The sequence below is a fragment of the Elephantulus edwardii genome, unplaced genomic scaffold (genome assembly GCF_000299155.1).
Source record: "Elephantulus edwardii isolate Elephantulus edwardi_28Jun2011 unplaced genomic scaffold, EleEdw1.0 scaffold00248, whole genome shotgun sequence".
Taxonomy (NCBI): domain Eukaryota; kingdom Metazoa; phylum Chordata; class Mammalia; order Macroscelidea; family Macroscelididae; genus Elephantulus; species Elephantulus edwardii.
The window spans coordinates 1277880-1292176 of NW_006399998.1; the positions used below are offsets into that span (position 1 = coordinate 1277880).

General features: G+C 39.9%; 1 protein-coding gene across 1 annotated transcript in view; it reads right to left on the reverse strand.

The window, feature by feature from the left end:
- The window catches only part of TOX (thymocyte selection-associated high mobility group box), a 538067-nt gene that overhangs the window by 253062 nt on the left and 270708 nt on the right, over positions 1 to 14297 (reverse strand). Inside the window, exon 3 of the mRNA XM_006899231.1 lies at positions 13374 to 13616. Within this exon, the coding sequence (XP_006899293.1) occupies positions 13374 to 13616 (243 nt within the window). The remainder of the gene's footprint in view (positions 1 to 13373; positions 13617 to 14297) is intronic.

The following is a 14297-nucleotide window of genomic DNA, read 5'->3' on the forward strand; positions in this document are numbered from 1 at the left end:
ATATATGACATACAATTACAGGCCTCACAGGCCTCTTGTGCTCTGGGGCTTAGAGGTAAAGTGTTATACTGCTGTGGCATGAGGAATTTGGTTCAAATTCACCACCTGCTCCACAGGAAAAGGTGGCAAACCCCTCCCATGTGATTTACTGCCACTGAAAACCCACTGGAGGGTCGGCTATGGGTTGGTTCCAACTCGACAGTACATAACAAAATCAAAAGTGTTACTTCCCTAGACCCCACAGCTGAGTTGGTGATGTTTTATTCTTTACTTGTGGCTCTGAAGACCCCATATGTCACAGAATAGAAGTGTGCTTTAGGATTTTCTTGGCTGAAATCTTTACAGAAGCACATCACCATGTCTGTCTTCCCACGAAGCCACTGGGAAGGTTGAACTGAGAACTTAATGTAACAGCAGCCAAACACAAACTGTTGTGCTGCCCAAGGACTTTAGATCCTATGTGAGTTGTTTGTATTTTTTGTTTGTTTGTTTTAGAAAGATCTTTGTATCGTTTTTGAAGATTCTTTAGAAGTGTTAATATGAACAGCACTGATGATTTTGTTTCTATGTGAGTAGAATTCTTAACGTTTTCATTGGAGATAAAGGGATTTAGTCATTCCATCTCTCAATCAGAAATAAGGTAACAGTGCTTCCATTAGTGTTGTGCATGCCTTATAACATCTTTCTCATTGTCAGCAAGTTGGAACCAACTCATATCTCCCCCTCCATCTGGTTTCTGCCCATCTTTAACCTGCAGATTCGGTGGAAGCTCCAGAGGGGCACAGCTTCTGTGTTAGGAGCACACCTCCCTATGAAACACACCACCGGAGCTCTGGTGCTATAAACATTCTGTCTGAATGTCTTGACAATGAACCAAGTAAGCTCTTCAGGTTTTGAGGCCCTCTTCTCAGCAAAGTGCCAAAGACACAGCCTGAGAGGGATGAAGAAAACTTCTCTCTTCATAGTTTAGAGCCTGTCCTGTTTGTTTATGTTGGATGACAAGAGAAGGAGTGACATGAAGGATGGCAACCTTGGAATGTTCGCCTTGGCTCCTGACAAATGGAGCAGCACTGATATGACTAATATTATTCAGGACAGGAGCAGGTGGATGGGCACATTGGCCAAGCGAGAAACAAAGAGTATAAGGCAACTAGACAGGGAATAAGGAGGGATCCCCACAGGAAGAACCACAAATGGGACCCTCAACCTTATTCTCCAAGGACATGATTTCCATGCTGATCAGAATTCCATTTCACTAGCTATTTATTTCTCTTTTCCTCCTCCACAGCTTTTTTATTCATGTTCTGTGTTGTATTCTCACAAGCCTCTTGCCCTCAACTTTGGAAAATATTCAATATGGAGGTTACAGCTACTGATTGACTGAAAGCTTACTGTGTGGGCCTGGGAATGGCATGAATTCTATTTAGGGTGTCTACCTGGAATCTGTGTGTTCAAAGTGATAACTACACTGCACGGTTTTCCCCTTCTTTGGGTGGGAAGGTCTATGGATCTCCAGGCAGAAGACAGAGGCATGATTCTATAATTGCCGTCCCAGATAAAAGACCAGAAATGACTTACACAAAATGGACCATTGCTGGCTAGGTGCCAGTTCAGCAGGAGAACCATCCCAGGAATGGTTCACTGGGCCATGAAGTAAAGGTATCAGTAATTCACTGATGCTATTAACAATACTGATGTCCCTGGAAAAGTAGGTTTGATGATCTGCTTCCAAAATGTTACATCTTTAAAGCTCTCATCCAGCACAGCTCAGGTCTCCACGCACTGGACCACCCTGAGGTGAAAGTGACTCAGTGGTAACTAACTACTTTAAAGGTACATTACAGAACATATGAGCAGAACATAACTGGAGACAAGCAGAAATTAATCGCATGCTTTTTCTGAAGTCCTGCATCCCAGTTTGGTTGACAGGGTTAAAAAAGGAAGCTCATTTGATTAACAAGTTGAAAACTTTGACCTTTTGTTGAAAGGTTAAGGAACTTTGGACCAGGTAAAACATAACTGTACAATTGACTTAACAAACGTCAAACACTTGAGATCAACTTCAGTATTTAGACATCTGAAGTTGACAAAGTAGACTTAAATTTCAGTACGAGAGTCTAGTTTTACTTTAATAAGGAACTTCCTGGAAGGAATGTAAATCTTTTACTGCAATTTAACTTAATGGTACAAGGTTAATTAAACACAAACAGGCTACCAAGGAAAACTGGAATCTTGGCTCTTGGATTGAAAACCACATGTCTTAAATCGTTTAGGTTTACATCTGCCAGGACTTAAGGGACTGGACTGAATAACTCCCAGAGTGTGCTCACAACATTACAATTTTATAACTGATTTTATAGCTTTTTAACTTCTTCCATGCGTGGGTGAGACACACATTCATATAAACTCTTGGGTGGAAAAAAATGTCCAACAAATCCTATCTACAAAATATCTTGAGTTTGATTATTTGGCGTAGTAGGAGTAAAGTGTTATTTTAAAATTGGCACTTTTCCTGAACACTCTTAAGGAGAATTCTAGTTTGGAATTTTATTGTAGCAGTTAAGAGACTTCCAAGTCATTAACATGCAGAACTCACCAGATTTCTCATCAATACCACATGTAAAGTCCTCTGATTTGAGCAAAGAAAAGGCTTAAGAAAATCTTAACAAGTTAACAAACACCTATTGTGGGCCTTGTTAGGAGTTTGTTTAAAAAAAAGTGGGGGAGGGGAACAAACCCACATACTTTTGTTATAAATGGTCAAAAATAAGAGCAATAAAACCAACCCATTTCTTTGGGTTGTTAAAGTGGTTTAATACATTGCTTTCATGTGCTACAGTATTGAAAAGAGGGAGGTGGGTAATTGGTGGGGGTAAAAAAACCCCCCAAAACCCATGCTGTAATTGCTGAGGCATTTGATGAACTGTGGTGTAATATTAAATAATTAATCTTCTTCTTTTTCCTTCTGTCAAAGTGAGCAAAATAATTTCTTTTTATTGTTTTTTTTTTTCCAAGAAGAAAGAAACAAGCCATTGTGACATCTATCCCATTTTAAAGTAATGCGTCCATTATTCTGCACCTAAATGGGGCTGACATCATCGGCTCCTTCATGGCCCAAGAGATCTTTAGCTCTAGTCCACTGCTGCATGCTTTTTGCATTACATGCAATAAAACACCTCACGATTTGGAAAATATTTATTTTAAAAACAGCAATCAAATTGTCTGTAATCACATTTTCTGCTTGCCTTTGAAAGCTGCATTATTCAATATGCCAGTGGTCTTTTCCATAATGGCAACATATTAGAAATTCATGCTGCACTAATATGTCTGAATCCATGATGTGCGAGCACTCCCCACAGACCTAAAGAAACACTCCTGCTTCCTTTCCTGTGTCCTGTGCAGTACCTACTGAAGTGATGGTTGTCAAAACAGTTGTACAGTGGCCTTTGAATGCAGACTGTGCCTTGACTGAATGCTAAACATGACAATAAATCTGAGTATATACATTATGCTTGCTTTTGTTGCCAGCAAAAAGAAGGCATTTGGGAAATGAACCCCCCAATTTTACTGCTTTTTAACATCTTTTTTCCATTTTAAACTCTAGAATTTGAAATTTGAAGCAGTCAAAGAAATTGAAATCTTTGTTGCCTTTTCCAATGTAAATTTTCTATAATGTGTCATTAGGAACCATACTCTACAAAAAGTCCAGGTTCTAAATGAATCCTTTCTGTGAGGCCATTCTAAAACTTTGCATGGGTTTTCTTTGTATGAAAGAGCTTCTGTTGACTGCACAAAGAACAAGCAATCGCCACATATAGGCCAAGCAGCAAGGCTTGGGTGACTTTCTACAGGGCTGCATTTTCCCTTCCGCTATGCCATGATTAGACCCAGCAGTGAATGGGCCAGAGCTGGGAGAGAGAAGGGAGGCACTCGATTGCAGTGTGCAGGAATCAAAGGATTTCTCATCAACCATGAATAGCTAAGAAAGGCTTTTTCTTATTCCACTTTCCTCCCAAAATAATGTTGTACTGTCCCTCCTCATCCACATTTTCATTTTTTGTGGTTTCAGTTACCAATGCCCAACCATGTCCCGACAATATTAAGTGGAAAAATATCGAACAGAGCAATTCATAAGTTTTAAATTATGAACCATTCTGAGAAGCATAATGAAAGCTCTAGCTCTCCTAAGCTGTCCTGTTGAACATCATACAGGATGTGAACCGTTCCTTTATCCAGGTGCCTATGCTGTAAACACAGCTCATAGGCTAGTTACTAAGTACCTGCCTCAGTTGTCAGATCAACTATTACATTATCAGAGGGCTTATGCTTAAGTAATATTTATTTTACTAAATGACTACTTTGTCTTCATTTATTTCATTAGTAGTTATTGTTGACATTATTGCCTAATTTATATATTAGGTTTTATCATAAGCATGCACACAAAGGAGGAGAAACAGTTATTTTGGAGGAATATTCTTCTAAGTGGTACAACACTCTTCTGTCAATTTGCTGTACAGAGGTAACCTGGGGTTGCTGTAATACTGAACGCTGTGCCATTAGTATGTCAAATGCCATAACGGTTACCCATGGTGGAGAGTATTTGATGGCGCTCCCAGTTTAAGACAGGTTTGGAAGCAGGAGTGGTATTCACTTCCTAAACAATGTGCCTCTGGAAACTCTATGAACTTAGAGAAATTATAAAAGAGGGCTCAGGTCTTTTGTTTATAGGATCGCTCTAAGTCGTACTCTACTCAATGGCAATCAATAACAACAACAATATGCATACTTAGAAAAGATTCCAAAGTATCTACAGAGTTTGGTACTACTAAGCATCTGTGGAGTCTTGGAACATATCTCTCATGGATCAAGGGAACTCTGACTACACGAATACATCATTCCTTCCTTGAAGCCATGCACCATCTGGGTTTTTTTTTTGTTGTTGTTGTTGTTATTAGGTGCTGTTGAGTCGAGTCTGACCCATAGCAACCCTATGAATGATAGATCTGAACCCTGTCCTATCGTGTGCCATCCTCACACTTCCTGGCATTGTGGCAGTCACTGTGTCATTTTACCTGGCTGAGGGTCTTCCTCTCCTTGTGGACTCTCTCTGCCTTTCAGAGTGTCATGTACCTCTCCAAGGAATAGCCTCTTCTAACAACATGCTCAAAGTATGTAAGGCAAAGTCTCATCATCCTTGCCTCCAAAGAAAATTCTGGCTGCACCCTCTCCAAGACATATTTATTTGTTCTTTTGGCCGTACATGGAATGTTCAGTGCTATTCTCTAACACCACAGCTCAAAGGCATCAATTCTTCTTCTGTCATCCTTATTTATTGTCCAGCTCTCAGATTTATAGCAAGTGATCATAAAGATCATGGCGTGAATCAGATACATCTTAGACCTCGGACACCATTACTCCTCAATAAACTGGAGAAGTCCCTTACTGCAGGCTTTCCCAGAGCAAGATGTCTCCTGATTTCCTGACTGCTAGTACCAAGGGTATAAACTGAGGATCCAAGTAAGACAAAGTTGTTGACAGTTTCAGTCTTTTCTCCATCTATCATGATGTTGTCTGTCAGTCCAGTGGTAAGAATTTTTGTTTTCTTGACATTGAGATGCAATTTATACTAAAGGCTGCGTTCCTTGATCTTCTGCAATAAGTGCTTCCAGTTCTCACTTTCAGCAAGCAAGATTGTGTTGTCTGCATAACACAGGCTATTGATGATTCTCCCTCCATTTGGCTTAGTGGCTGAATAATATTGTCCACTCAAAAGAAAGAAACTATTCCATAGGTTCTAATATTTTAACAACCAAATAGGCTTTGCAGGGCAGGTTAAGAACTTGAGAATACCAAAGCTATAGCAGGAAAAAAATTTATTAAGCCACCAAGGTAACAAGACAAGTTAGGGAAGAGTTCTAGAACAGTACTTTCTTTCATCCACAGAGCATGAATCATAGGGAAATGTTAGCTCAGAAAGAGGCTTAGGGCCCAACTAGAAGAGTGGTGTCCTATCCTTTGGGGAACAGAACCTTTTAGTAAAGTGAAAAAAGACATATGAACAAATGAAAACCACGCTGCCCTCCTTGACTTCTGGAATCTGTCGTGAACTCACAGAGCACAGTTTCGTTGGCTTCCAGATGGAAGTGGGGCATGCCTATGGCTAACAAGCTTATCCAAGGTGGGGCCTGGCTTTTCAGACTCACAGTCCAGTGCTCTCCTGTCAGCCTTTACACTCTCAGAAACACAGGCTAATCAATTACCCACCCTCAAAGTAACTCCAGGCAATGTTAAGAAAAATGGAACTCTTGCATGTTGGGTCATGAATGGTTGTTTAACTTGGACCTAGAAATCAGAACTAATTGGCCCCTGTTCCAAGGTATATACTTATAGAAATTCTACCCTGTTTTATTGTTTGTCTTTGGAAAATGAGGATTTGAAGAGAATAGAATCTTTTAAAAAGTGCCAGGAATTCAATTTCTTGCAAGAATTCAGATCCAGTGCTAACGTATAAAATGGCATAGGCAATGATACACAAAAAAGATCTGGCAGACATTTTCAGAGGAAGAAATCTCACACTACATACACTGAAGTTGCAAAGATACATGTAGTTAAGTTCAGAGGACAATCTAGTTAGCCTTTCTTGATGGTCTTGTTTTCAGTGAAAGCTCTCGTGGAACATATCTAGCAAACACTGAATACTAGGCATTATTTTACAAAGACTACTTTAATTCTCACATTTATAAAATCAAATATCATACCCATTTTACAGGTAAGAAAATGGAGGCACAGAAAGGCTATATAAATTGGTCTTGGTCATATGGCTGGTAATATGCAGAACCAAGATTTGAACTGAGGCATTCTGGCACAAAGATAGTTCTTTTAGTCACTGTGGTATATAAGAACAACCTGCAGAAAGGAAATACTTAACTGCTTAATATCGATCTTATTGTTGCCTTTTCCTCACAGATAGAAAGGTTAAAGTCTAAATGAGCCTTTTGCAAGCCATTATCTCCCAGATTATACTGCTCATTTTTCTAATTTTATTTGATAAATATTTGTACAGTGTTCCAAACATGCAAGTGTGGGTCATGCAAACGATGACATGCTCAGTTAATCACTGAGAGGTTGGAAGTGAAAGTCTACCCAGAGGCACCTTAACAATTTAATGGTTAGAGGTAAGGTGGGTAAAGGAAAAGGGAAAGATCCAATGTGAAAAACAAAGGGCATGAACTTTGTAAGTCAACCAGTATAAAAGAAAAAAAATTCTTTTTAAAAAAACAAACAAAAGTCAGTCATTGAAAAGCCTGTGGAGCACGGATCTACATACATATATAGGAGGCACCAGGAATGGGGCTTAAGTCAACTGGAAAGTGTGAGGGAAGGTCTTGGTCCAGACGACAAACCTGACCTCTACTGATTCTACTCTGATTCACAGAAGACGCTGGGGGTGGGGGAAGCATATGGATCTGTAATCTTTAAAGAAATAGATTGTCACAGCTTTCTCTTGTAGAGCAGCTGGTGGTCAGAAGTACTGGTTTTCAGGTTACAGGCCATGTGCTTTAACCACTATACTACCTGGGTTCTTCGAGGCACTGTGTTGCTGCCTAAAACAACATCATCACATTCGAACCAACTCAAAGCTGACTGTCTGGTGGGTTTTCAGAAGCATACATCACACGGGAGGAGATTGCTCTCCTTACTCCTGTAGGGCAGCTGATTGATTTGAACTGTATTATCTTCTTTTTTTGCAAAGCAACTCCTTATTCAGGCAGCTGTTTTAGTTGTGTATCTTTGAGTCAGAACCAACCCAGAGCTGTGCCTCCAGCAGGTTTTCAGAGGCAGTTAATTGCATGAAAGGAGATTGCCTATCATTCTCCCATGGAGCAGTTGGCAACTAGTAGATCTGAACTGTACACCTTTGGGATTGCCGCACTGCTTCTTATCACCAGACCACAAGAGCTCCCTATTTAGTTGCTATTTAGGCAATGTTTTGTTGATTGCCTTTGAGTCGAGCATGGCTCACAGCGACCCTATGAACAAAAGGCCTGAAGTGCCTGTCACTGCTGGGTGGCACAATAGGTTGTGTCCCTCTAAGGTTGCTTTCACAGGTACCCCAGGTACAAAAGGAAGCCTCATCCTGCACCATCTTCGCAACTACTGCTGTGAACTCCTTGTTGCAGACCCTGTTCCAGATACACCTGAAATGCCAGCCTTACTGACTTTGTATCAGATTTATATATGTGAAAGGGGTTTTTATTCCAATTTACTCACCCATGTGAAAAAGATAAAGCGAACATATGAACAGAGAAATAGAGGGAGAAAGATGACAGATTTTTAAAGATCCAAGTTTTTTAAAGATCTAAGTTTTAATTGTGCTGTTATTGTGTATCATCAAGTCAGAACTGACCCATAGCTGACCCACCAGAGGGTTTTCAGAGACAGTAAATCTCATGGGAGGAGGCTGTCCATCCTTCTCCCGCAGAGCAGCTGCTTGATTTGAACCAGAGAATGCAGTGCAGTTTCTTACCACTAGGCCACCAGATGTTTCTCTGTTTCAATTACAGATTAATTTTTTTCATTTCTAATATGGCAGTTGTGCTGTCAAATTCAAGATGGAAGGTTCAAATCCTCCAGGAGAAAGATGGGACATCTCTTCCCATGCAATTTACAGCCTTTGAAAATCCACTGAGGGTCAGCTATGAGTCAGTTCTGACTGGAGAGCAGTAAGGGAGTGAGGGAAGAATTGCTAGCAACATAACAACTGAAGTAGTATTACCATTGTTTCCATTGAGGATGAAAAACAGTTAACACAATAAAACTTACCTTAAAAATAAAATCTCATACTATGCTTCATTGAAAAACAAGGAACTCATGTAATATTCAAAATGGGTGACCCTGGAGGATATAAGCTGAGTGAAATATCTCAGTCACAGAAGGACAAATACTGCATAGTGCCACTGTTGTAGAATGAGACTGACATCAGGGTTGGGGTGAGACTGAGAAAAAATGGATAAATTATGTATACTGCATTGAAACAGATGAGGGAGAGAACAGTTTAAAAGCAATATATGATTGGGTATTACGGTTATGACAAGAGTCCAGAATGAAGGTTTCATAGTGGAGTGCACTGGGGCTGGAGAGGCGTTATTGTATACAAATAAAAGAATTTCAATTTTCAAAGAGAAGAGTGAACTGCGGGGGAGGGGTGGGCAGGGAGAAAAATCCAACAATGAATGAATGGAAATCCAAAATCTCCGAAAACGTTCATTAAAATTAATACATTTTTTTAAAAATAAAATCTCATAAAAATTTTAAAAAATAAAAAAATAAAATCTCAAAGAGTACTATTTTTGCTTATCTACATTCTACAAACAGTATTCACATACATAATGTATTTATATTAGACATATAATGCCTATATATTAGGCATTAAAAGATACAAAATCTAAATGTGACCTAAAATTTTTTCACCCCTTTGATCCATTCAAATTCTAAAGTTTCATGATGTGAAGATAAAAGCACAAAGATGAGAGTAAAATGAGTAACAACATCAAAATCCTACTTTAATAATGTTGAACAGTTTTGTGAAAATACATTTTGAGATGTTTGATCCTGCATGAAGATCTGCACAGGGTGGCTTACATGCATAGGATTCAAACTTTTACAAGGTCATTCATTAGAACTCACAAGTGTTAGCTTTCATTAGTTATTTCTATTTTGTGGGAGACCCTGTTCAAACAGTCAAATAAGAGAATGTAATTTTCATAAAAATGAGTGTTCGTATTATTTCTGTAGCCACCACCTTCTTAACTATATACAAACTAGGTTCTCCATGTGGTGCAAACGCCCTGTCATGGATGGGTTGCTAACTCTAAAGTTGGCGGTCTGAATCCACTCAACAGAGCCACTAACAAAAGGCCCGAGTTCCTGTGCTGTAAGACGAAAGTCAAGGACATTCATGGAACCATTGTTCTACTTCGTAAACATGTGGGGTTACATGAATCAGGGTATCAAGAGTGACTTGATGGCAACAGATGTGCCTTTTTAAACATAATGAGTATTGATGATGTAATCAGTGCCCAATTTAGAAACTCATTTAAACAAGTGATAAACCAGTTCTGTTGTTCAATTTTGTGATCATGTTCACCATATGTGCAAAGTTGCTACAAAAGAGTTAGTATGGCTTCACAGAAAAGTATAAGAAAACTTTATACTCTTAAGAGCGACAAGAAAATTTTAGAGTGATGAGTATATGCTTGTAGTCTCAGAGTCTTTATCAAAGAAGAAAATCATCTGGGGTTTTTCAAACTTAAAATATGCAAGCATGAAGGGCTGTTCATGCTTAGATTTGTAATCTGTGGGGCTGATGTGAAAACAGCTTAACAGCCCATCTCTCTGCCTTCCATGTCACCACCCTGGCACAGCTCCTTACCACCTTGAGCCTGAATTACAGCAACAGGTGTCTCAGTTTTCCCACAAGCCAAGTTTCTTACCACTGCTATCCATCTACGCTACACTGTGAGAATAGTTTCTCCATAAAACCACTTTTATAATGCTTTTACCTTGAGTTCAAATTCACTCAGGGTTTTGTATAACCAACCATACTGAGCTTGTACTCCTTTGATAGTTTTGAAGCCTTTGGTCAAAGCTCCCAACTTAAAATATCCAACCTGATTTTCTAATGTGCTCCTACATGCCTTTTCTTACCTTTCTACTTATCCAAATCAGAACCATTTTTCATGTCCTTCATTTTGACAAAATCTTATAAACTCCCCAAATCAGATCCCAGTGGTTTTGTTTTTCAAGTTTGAAGTCCTACTGTGCTCACCATCTAAGTGTGCTGTACCACTAAGCATGTTAGCAATTCTCTTTGTCTCTCATTGCTTGGGGCTTCTGTTTCATATGTGTTTACATTTCCTCTATAACTCAGGCCTTCCTAGAGGACGGTGGGCATGTCCTTGCATTCCTTTGAGCTTTTGTGAACATTCAGACCACAGTAAGTATTCCAAATGTACATTCTAGTCAGATGATAGTTCAAAGCAAGAACTGAAGGAGCTGGTTGCTTCTCAAAGGAATTGACAGGCAAAGGATAGCTCCTGATTTCCCTACCTTTATGAAATTTCTATTGCAACTTTGTAGTATTTCAACCTCTGGCTCTGGAATCCAGCCAGAGACCAAAGCTTTGAAACAGCATTCTTATAATAAATTTTATCTCCAAATTTACTTTCTGCATGACCATACTGAATTGGAAAAAAATGAATTTAATGTAGACTTGGATGTCAAAATCAGCAACATTAGACCCGTTCTGTTTAAAAACAGAATAGCTTCTTGTTAAACCGGGCTCTTGAAATAGAAATTAATCAACATTTTAAAGAAAATTTAGTCTTTTAGTTATGTTAGCCACATTTAAAGTATTCACATAGTATAAAATAGCTCTACATCACAGAAAATTCTATTACCTCAATAAAACTATTATTTATTTTAATTATAATTATTGGTATTATTTGCTAGAGGAGGGTTTTTCTCTAGGATCAGTATGATGAGCAGGCAAAGAAGAAGTCTATCTGTAATTTGAGAGATCATAGGCTCAAAGACTATTATCTTTTACAGGCTGTGAAAAATCCTTGCTGGACTTGCGTTGGGGAGCTCTGCTGGCAGATTCCGTAGGGAGCTGCTCTGCTAATCTAAAGGTAGTAACTCTCAGCAAGTTCAAACTCACCAGTGGCTCCTTGAGAGGAAGATGGGCAATCTCCTCTTAGGAGATTTACAGCCTTTGAAAGCCTGCTGGAAGGTCAGCTATGAGTCAGCTCCAACCTCATGGTGATGAGTTTGTGATGAGTTTTTGTTTCCTTTTTTTTAGGACTTGCTTTGCCGTCAACTCCAAATTCTTACTGCCATCTGGTCAACCCATCTCACAGTGACCACTACCGGACAGACCACAACTGTCCCATAGGGTTTCCCAAGCTGTAAATCTACAGTGGGGCAGATCCCTCATCTTTCTTCTGCAGGTCACTGGTATGTTCAAACTGCCAACCTTTTGATCAGCAGCCCAACTCTTAACTCAGTGTGAAACCAGTGTTAAAAAAAAACTAGAACAGTGTATTAGAGCTTTAACTCCTTTATTTAGCTAAAAAAGGTGATGTGTCTTTCCTGTGCCTTCACAAAATCTGAAGTTCCACAGGAAATACTATGTTGAGGCACAAACACATATTGCAAGTGAAATTGTGGCCATGGGCTGGGTGCAGAGAGTGTGGTGAAAGCTGGATGAACATGCAGAGTGGATCTGGCAGGGGGCTGTGACTGAGCAGGTCCAGAGCAGGCCACTGGAGGAGAAGGGGCTACTCAAATTGTGCAGGCTCTTCATAAAGAGTCCTGGATGCTGTGTAAAATGGGACTATTTTGGTTTGGTGCTACTGAGCTTAATTTGACTCGTTCTGACTTTCATATGACAAACTAGAATTGCCATGTGGTGGTGCAAGTGCACTGTGTGTTGGGCTGCTAACTGAAAAGAGGCTGTCTAAGTTCACCAGCCAGCAGCTCCTTGCGAAAAGGATGAGGTAGCCTGCTTCTGTTAAGCTTCATAGCCTTGGGGAACCCATGGAAGGTCTCTGTCAGGAGGAATGGGCTTGAGGGCAGTCGTTGTGTTGGAACTCATTGGGTGTTACTGTTGCTGAGTGAGAACCAACTCATAGCTGACCCTACAGTGGGTTTTAAGAGGTTATAAATCACACATAAGGAAGACTGTTCACCCATGAAGTAGTTTGCTGCAGGATTCAAACTATGTGCCTTTGGGTTGGCAGCACAACTCCTTATCTAAAAGTTATGAAATTTGAATTTGGAGTGGTTTCCTGACTGATAAATGTGGCCAGCAAATATGAGAAATATAGAGGATTGGAAGACGCAGCATGAGGACGAAACCAACATAGTGGAACACTTCCATGGAGACAAACTCTGTCCACCAGAATTATACCTCCCAAATAAAATTGACAATTGCTTGTTTTCATGCTGTGTAAACCAACAGGGAAGTAAGTTTAACAGCAGCACCTATTCAGCACTGAGGTGCTCTTACCTGTATGGCAGTCTCCCCCTGGATGGGCAGTGGCTTTCCATAAAAAGCTTTTTTGGAAGCAGCCAGCCCATTCAGTGTCAACACAGCTCACAGTACTTTTGGTTACAGGTTTGAGTGATTTTGATTTGGGCTTGACAAACACAATGTGGAAAATTGCTTGAGGATTTTTTTTTAGGTTTAATGAGAACATTTTTCCATAGCTTAAAGCACAGTGCCCATTTAGAATTTAAATCTCTACACTGGATTAGATTCTCCCCTCCCCACATCATCCCTTATTCCCCACCACCCATTTGTAGGTCCTTACCACAGAAATGGAGTTAGAGAGCAGGGTTCCCTCCTGTCCCAGCATGTTGGAGACGGTGATTTCAGGTAGGTCTATGTTTTGTGGGTGAAATGGGAGCAGGCCATTGTGGTTCATGGGGTGGCACAGAGAGTGGTAGCCAGACTCAACTTCGTTCAGGTGCACCAGCGAGTGGTCAGGGAGGGAGGGAGGAGTGATGGGCGGGATGTTGAAGTCTTCACTCTCCAGGCTTGGCCCAGCGTAGGACTGCAGGAAAAAAGAGAAGAGAGATTATTGCAAATTGCCATCACCACGTTCATCACCATGGTCGAACACAGGTGAGCCCTGTGGAGAGTATTAACAGCAGCATTCTGAATCTGGCAAAGGCATTTCAAACACTCAAGAGTATCCTGCCCTATTATGCACAAAAGCAAATTGCCTCAAAGGCATATCCACTTCTGGTGTAAAACATGCTTCTATTATGCAGTTTTCTTTTTTCCAAGAAGCTGAACTCAAACTGATTTCAAAGGTCCCATTAAAATTTTCCAGAGTTTTAATCTAGCTGAATACCTTTTTCATGGGAATTGTGGGGAAAGAAGGCAATTTATAAAATGAATGTTTGATCAAACATGTTTCATTGGGCTCCCCCACTGTTCCGATCACCAGCTGCAATAAAATGAATTCCACCAGCACGGGGCAGCTGCTTTTGAAAAGCTACACACTCATCTTTGACAAAAGAAAATAATAAAGAAGTTGAGCATGCTGCTATATAGTTGCATTGGAAGTGTGAGACATGAGAAAAAAGGTCATGAAAAGCTATTACTGTCCTCAAGTTTATGTCATGAAAAGAAATCAAAATTGTATTCTTGATTTCTGATTATTTATGTATAATTATTTTAATAAATGTTATACATTTAGATAACAGAAATGGCAAAGGAGGTTGAGTTT